The sequence below is a fragment of the Pseudomyrmex gracilis genome, unplaced genomic scaffold, assembly GCF_002006095.1.
Source record: "Pseudomyrmex gracilis isolate BER0280 unplaced genomic scaffold, ASM200609v1 scaffold_374, whole genome shotgun sequence".
NCBI classification, from domain to species: domain Eukaryota; kingdom Metazoa; phylum Arthropoda; class Insecta; order Hymenoptera; family Formicidae; genus Pseudomyrmex; species Pseudomyrmex gracilis.
Genome location: NW_018020958.1, coordinates 69,291 through 76,557, shown reverse-complemented (window position 1 = coordinate 76,557; position 7,267 = coordinate 69,291). Strand labels below are relative to the sequence as shown.

General features: G+C 30.6%; 1 protein-coding gene across 4 annotated transcripts; it reads left to right on the top strand.

Annotated features, from left to right (window-relative positions):
- The first annotated feature begins 1,612 nt into the window (after positions 1-1,612).
- On the top strand, positions 1,613-7,061 carry LOC109860391 (RCC1 and BTB domain-containing protein 1-like). 4 transcript variants are annotated; one of them, XM_020439440.1, is made up of 11 exons: positions 1,613-1,848; positions 2,375-2,487; positions 2,567-2,766; positions 4,030-4,191; positions 4,453-4,735; positions 5,012-5,145; positions 5,224-5,490; positions 5,737-5,864; positions 5,952-6,049; positions 6,148-6,278; positions 6,372-7,061. In XM_020439440.1, exons 1-11 carry the CDS (start codon positions 1,781-1,783, stop codon positions 6,375-6,377), a joined length of 1,590 nt encoding a protein of 529 aa, XP_020295029.1. In that variant the 5' UTR covers positions 1,613-1,780; the 3' UTR covers positions 6,378-7,061. The 4 variants fall into 4 exon arrangements, with proteins under 4 accessions (XP_020295029.1, XP_020295030.1, XP_020295027.1 ...); XM_020439441.1 differs by having other exon boundaries at positions 5,033-5,145; positions 6,148-7,061; XM_020439438.1 differs by having other exon boundaries at positions 6,148-7,061.
- The last annotated feature ends 206 nt before the right edge of the window (positions 7,062-7,267 follow it).

Here is a 7,267-nt window from a genome sequence, read left to right as displayed (position 1 = left end):
CTTATTCGCGGATCTTTGTTAATTAAAATCTCAGTAACTATTGCGAATCTAGCAAAATGGTATAGGACTTTTCACCTCAGTTTTATTCCTTCTATCTGCCTACGAGAGATGTTAAACCAATTCTGGGACACCCTGTATAATAAGATATATGTTAAAATATGTTAAATTCATTACAATACCATTTCTTTCAATATGATATAAATTATAAATTCTTTAAATATANTATTAAATTATATGTTAAATTATTAAAAATTATTCTGTTTGTGTAGTATTTTCACTGTGTCACTGTAGTACACTTTTGTTACACACTGGCGTTTTTCTTGCAAAGCATACACTTTACACGATGTTTCCCCCACTTCCAAAAAGTGTAGTGTATTAAAAGTGTAAGGTGTACACTTTACACTTTTCGTGTATGCCAGTAAAACAAACCTTATATTGTAGACCAGGCCTATCTGCACTCATTTTGAGAAGACAAACCGGATAAACGAAAATTCGTTCATTTCGCGCACCTCCTAAAAAAAGTCTCCTCAATCCACAATCATTAGGCCTGTTCTACAATACAGTCGAAAACTGTAACGGTCGATTTCTTCATACTTTTCGATAACTATCCTCTGGATAAATTTCTCTGAGAACCAATAAGGAGAACCAAATTTGGGAGATATCTTCTAGATAAAGTTATCGAAAAGTTATCTAAAGAGCCGTCTACAATGGAGAGTTGTAGGGCGTAACAGTAAGAAATTGACAAATCACAATCGATTATTCTTCTGTACTTTGTCTGTGATTGGTCAATTTCTTACTATTACGGCCTACAACTCTCCATTGTAGACGGCTCTTTAAAAGTGAAAAAAGTGGCTGTAAGTCATACGAAATTGATCAATCACAGACAAATCACAAAAGAATAATCAATTGTGATTTGTCAATTTCTTGCTTCGGACTTCTGATTTATTACTAATATCAGAGAGAAACCTGAGAGCGGCCATGCCATTGTAGTATCTTACGACGGTTTCAACCGCTGGTTTTAGCCGTATTTCCACAAAAGTAGAACTCAAAGGCCGTTCTCCATGAAACTAAAGTCGCAGGTCTCGTGGAACTGATCAATCACGTTGGTCGATTGGCTGATTTGACTCTGCAATTGGTCAATTCCACGAGATCTGCGACTTGCGTTTAATGTAGAACGGCCTTTGAGTTCCACTTTTGTGGAAATACGACTAAAACCAGCGGCTGAAACCGTCGTAAAAAATTACAATAGGATGGCCGCTCTCAGNTTTCTCTCTGCTAATATCTCATTGTAGAAGGCCCTTTATACTTTCTCTGATATCGCACGATATGGTGCACTTCTTTGTATGAACTATTCTTAACGGGGATTCTCTTGAATTTGTTGCAGGCGTTGCAGCAAACTAAAAGTTTTTATAAAATACATGCATATTGTAAAGAAGTTATACGGCCGATTTCTTCATACCTTTCGATAACTATCCTCTGGATAAATTCCTCTGAGAACCAATAAGGAGAACCAATTTTGGGAGATATCTTCTAGATAAAGTTATCGAAAACTTATCTAGAAATGAAAAAATTGGCTATAAGGAGAACCAATTTTGGGAGATATCTTCTAGATAAAGTTATCGAAAACTTATCTAGAAATGAAAAAATTGGCTGTAAGGAAAACCAATTTTGGGAGACATCTTCTAGACAAAGTTATCGAAAACTTATCTAGAAGTGAAAAAATTGGCTGATAGGCGACGTTGAAACTAACAGTAATAAGTTGGAGATTTGCTACTACATCATGTCTAGTAATATATCATCAGAGGGAACCTCGACGATAGAACGCGTGGAATATCTTGGTGATAAAATGTAACACTCGATACCAAACATTATTGTTTATTATTTTTTTGTTTTCTTTTTTTATGTCAAAAGAGTTATGTTATACGATAAGAGTTGTAAATGCTTTTACAGATAAAGTTGCACATTTGATATATCATTGAAGTATGACTACGTTTACACGTACTAGTAAAACCGTTTTAATAAAAACCGTTTTAGATGACTTTAGTACAAAACCGGACTTAGATATCCTGTAAACGTTCCTTGTACTGATGTTATTAAAACCGTTTTAGTACAAACCAGACTTAGGTGTTCTGTAAACAGACATCTAAGTCCGGTTTTGTACTAAAATGGTTTTACCAGTACGTGTAAACGTAGTCTATTATTAGTGGTTCAACTTCATATAAAAAAAACTATTACATTTCTGCTGTTTTAATATTATTTTAATAATATGTAAATTTCTTTTATAAAATCAGAATAAAAGCATTATCAAATAAAAGTTATTCTTCAGATGATATCATTGCTTCTATTAATCTAGATAACATTTGATTGTGAATAGGCAAGTACAAAACCTTGAAAGTAAAAGTGTTAATATTCTGAATAAGGTGTGTCCAGTATTCAATTTGCTGTCAAAGGAGTTTATATCAAAATTATACATGATTCAGATATGTGGTAATTTTGATTTCTTAGTTTTTTGTCATTTTCAAGGGTAATGTTATTTATTAATGTTATAGTTTTGCATTTATAACAGGGAAGACTTCAGATGGAGCTTTGCTCATGACAACAGATCTAATGACGTATGGATTAGGTAATAATCAAGGAGGTCAGTTAGGAATAGGACATATGAGCACAACACAGCCTGTACTAATTGGAATTTTAAGTGGACAAAAAATTAAAAAGTTGATTTATTTAAACTCACCTGCTGTTTTTGTTCTTACTGAAAAAGGACAGGTATAAACTTTAGTGTTTTGTAAATGTTTCCAATTTTAAATTTATATATACATTCTTATGGAAGCCTAATGTTATTTTACAATAGAACTCTGCTATTTTTTTTCTCTTGTTTGTTTTTTCAGTTTTATACTTCAGTTTTATTTATAAAGTGTAAATGTGATTATTATTAATACTATTTTTATGTTGTAATTGTATAAGTTGAATGATATTTTGTTTTAGAAAGGAACATAAGAGAAACTTTGCAGAGATCCTGTAATATTGTAAAATATAAATTAAAAACTTTTTATTCTGATGAATTTTATATATAGTACTTTTTGAGATAAATTCTATTATGACTATTACTAAAAAAGGAGTGAGCAATAAAACTTGCTAAATTTGATTGTCTTAGTTTAAGTAATTATTTTAGTTTAAGTAATTAGTTTAAGTAATTATTTTAAAGTACAAGAAAGATTTTTTTCACTTGTTCTATGTGCACTCTTAATTCTTTCTTAAGTAACTAAAAACTTTTATTTCAGTTTTTTTATTTGATGATTCTATCTCTCTGTTTCCAAGATTATTACAAAAAAACAAAGTAAAATAAATATAAATATAGGATTCTTTCATTTTTTAACTTGCAAGTTTAAAACCATAGTGTACTTTAAATGTTTCACATAAACTTTGTGAGATAGTAGTGTTCCTTAATTCTCACCAGACCTCAGTAAGAGGACAACAAAAGTTATAAAATATGTTCAAGAAAAATCGCATGATCAATGACAATATGAATTAATTAAAACCATAAGGTTTTTAGAAATAAAAACATTTTATTAAAAAGTAAAAAATAAATTATATATTTAGTACAAATACATGTAAACAATTTATACAAATCTTATATTGTAGAAGGAATTTCAGAGAGTTTGTAAACAAAGTAATAATGTTAATCTGTAAGCACTAATTTGCACTCAATATATACTTATCAGTATTAAGTCATTCTGAAAAAGAGAAAAGAAGGGTTTCTTTTATGTATTCTTTTACTTCGCCTCGCTAATATGCAGTGTATTTTAGTTGAAAAAATAATGCATAAGAAGAGAATTTTTTTCTTTCTCGTGGAATAATTTAGTATGCTATAGTTAGTATATACAGTATATAATATAATAACAAGAAAATAATATAATAACATGGAAAACATCTATAAATTTCTCTCATAGAAGTTTGGTGTAGCATATTTAGTAAAGTACTCTCGTCTTTTTGTGATATATGTACTTGTAATTTTTGTTTTTTTGGAAGATATATTCATGGGGATCCAATCAATACAACTTAGGTCTTGAAGACCAACAAGCGTACGGAACAACACGTTTACCAAGTCTTATAACTAGTTTAAAAAAAGAGCGCATCATAGATATTGCAGCCAGCGTATATCATGCTGTTGCACTTACTGAAAGTGGAAAAGTAAGTGATATCAAATTACTGATACTAGTTTTACGAATAAATTAAAAATGTTTTCTAAATTGAGTAGAAAGAGAAAGTCAATAGAAACTTATGACACACTTGGTGATGTGTTGCGAATAGTTCAGTTAATTGCTCTTTAATAAGTTCAAATGTGTTATGCCATCAACTGTGTTATATGCTCCCATTGGCCTCGTTCAATTTGTAATTTTGAAGCAATTCATACAACACTTAGTTTAAAATGTTTTTAATTAAATTTTTTAGATATATTTGTGGGGAGTGTTAGTCTATTATATATATAATAATCATCAAGCTATTGTTTCATCTTCAAAAAATGTTAAAGTACCACAACTAGTTTGGAATGACATGTCTGAACAGATCAAGTATATCTGTTGTGGCTACAACTTTACTATTGCTGTGACAAACAAAGGTGTATATGGTGTGGGTGACAATTCTAACTATCAGCTAGGAATAAATGACAATTCACTCTTGATTTCTAAAGACACTTCAGTAAGATTTAAACTAATCTTTTGCAATGAAAAATTAGGTAAGTTGATTGTTCTTACATATCTGTACTTATGAAAATAATGATATTTTCAATCAAAGTAATACAGTGGAACCTCGTTTATCCGAGCCATTTTTATCCGGTACGACTTGAGACCCAACCTCTGTTATACGAACTGATAGTCCGTATAATAGAGGATGGGCCTCGGCTATCCGAACTATTTTGTAGCCCGATCGGTTCGGATAAACAAGTTTTCACTGTATATACAAAACCTATACAAAAACTATACAAAAATCCATACGAAAACTATATTGATAGAAGCAATTCACAATGATGTAGTTAAAGTAGTATGCGGTTTGCACCACGTAATGGCACTCGATAACGAGGGAAATCTGTATGTCTGGGGTAGTAATACACGTGGACAATTAGGAATAAACAAGTCTACAGATAAGGTATTACATGGCATATAGAATAACATTTATTGCATTTGTATGGAAATGAGAAATAAAAATAAAAACTTGTTCACATAGTCAATATGCAAAATGTTGGATGTGCCTGAAATGGGAAAGATAGTAAATATCGCTGCTCTGTCACACAAAGACATAAGCGTCGCTCTCAACGATAAAGGACGTGTTTACGTATGGGGTTTTTATTTCCATCTAGTTGATTATCCGATGGAAATAAACGTTTCTGATATGTACACAGTTTTTGGATGTGAGTTGCCGTATATCATTCGCACATCAACATTGAAGTATTCCAAAACTTCTGAAAACATAGAAACTATGTTTGATGATTCTGTATGTATTTCAGTCTTTGTCTTATATGTTTAAAATCACGCTAAGACTGTCGATATGTAAACACACCCAAAGATTGTTAATGTTGAAACGAAATAAAATTTTGAGCTTGTTATATTACATATTTTGTACTTTAAAAGTGGTGTGTTTACAAATATGCACACACCTTAAATCTAAAAATCTTTAAACTAAACATAGCACAATAAATTTATTCCTTTTTAATAATTATTGTTTTTCTTTTTGAAATAGTCGGTAAGCGATTTAACAATACGAGTACAGGGCCAACCTATTCACGTTCACAAAGTTATCTTAAATATTCGCAGTGAGTATTTTAGAAACATGTTTCACCAAACAGAGTGGAAGAATAGTCATCAAAGGTAAGCAGTCACGAAAGAGAATATCGATATTGTATTGTCCTTTTCAAGTTTTCAAGCTTTCTGTTACATATTGATGTTTTTTCATAGTGTCATCGAACATAATGAGTTTTCTTACGACATTTATAAATGTTTTCTGAAGTATTTATACACTGGCAAAATCGATCTACCTGTAGAGAAAACATTAGGTAGGTTTAGTTTACATATATATGTATTGTGATTATCTATTATTGCTTGTTTATTTCATTGGATATTCTAGTATTAAAGCAATATGTTTTGGTTATAGAATTATTAGCCTTAGCTAATAAATATAAGGAGACAGAACTTATGAATTGTTGTATTCAAATCTTAAAGAATGAGTGTACCAAAGAGAATAGTGATAAGTTTGTCACGATGATATTAAGTACAATACAGAAGGTAAGTGTTACAAATGTGTAATATCTCTGGTAATGTCATTAATTGGTGTTTATGTATGTAATAACAGCATATAACATCAAATCTTCTCCTTAGCTTTAGAGCGCAAAGTGTACTTCCCCATTAGCTTAACCACATTCTGAGGTTTCATGGCATGTGATTTTTTTATGGAATATGCTAACCATACGCTCAAACTCTCAACCTGGAAAAGCCAGATTTTTTTGGTTTCAGTTTCACTGGATCTAAAGTTCTTAAATGGAATTCGCTTAACTATGCTAATGCTGACTATTGGTATTGTAGATTATTTGTGCAATACTTATTGTGCAATACCGATATGGTTTGCCTTTCATATTCGATGTGCTCAACTGAAAGGAATCGAAATTTGTTTTTTTCATTAACTAAATTTTTATTAATCAAATTAGTTAACCGTTTGCGTGCACGCGCATTGTGCCGGTGTACGCATTTTTTTTTGCATGTTTCTTGTTTATGCGCGCATATTTAATAGTAAGAAAAATGGGGTATCAAAGATTATATTTTTTGAGTAAATATTAGTTTCCATAATGCTTATTTAGAAGAATAATCTCTATCGGCTAATAAAAAATTCTAAAATGTTGAACAGATTCGACCATCAAGTTTGTACAAAACTCTTGCTAATGTAAATCTGCGATATCAGTATAATATGATATAAGTTGTGTAATTCTTAAGAGTTAAAGAGCTCGTGCTTGCAAGTTATTTTCAGTAATACCAGTGTGAAACAAATATTTTGAACTGAGAAAAATTAAAGAAATTTCTGTTTTAATGCGTGCAACGAATTTCGATATTTTGGAGAAACAATTAGTTTGTTTTATCATTCATGTATTATTCTTTGTTTGTGTAATAGCGTGCTAAGGCTGCGTTCGACGAGCGCGTTATTGCGTCAGTCTATTTAGGTCTATATTATATATATATGTGTATATATATATATATATATATATATATATATATATATATAT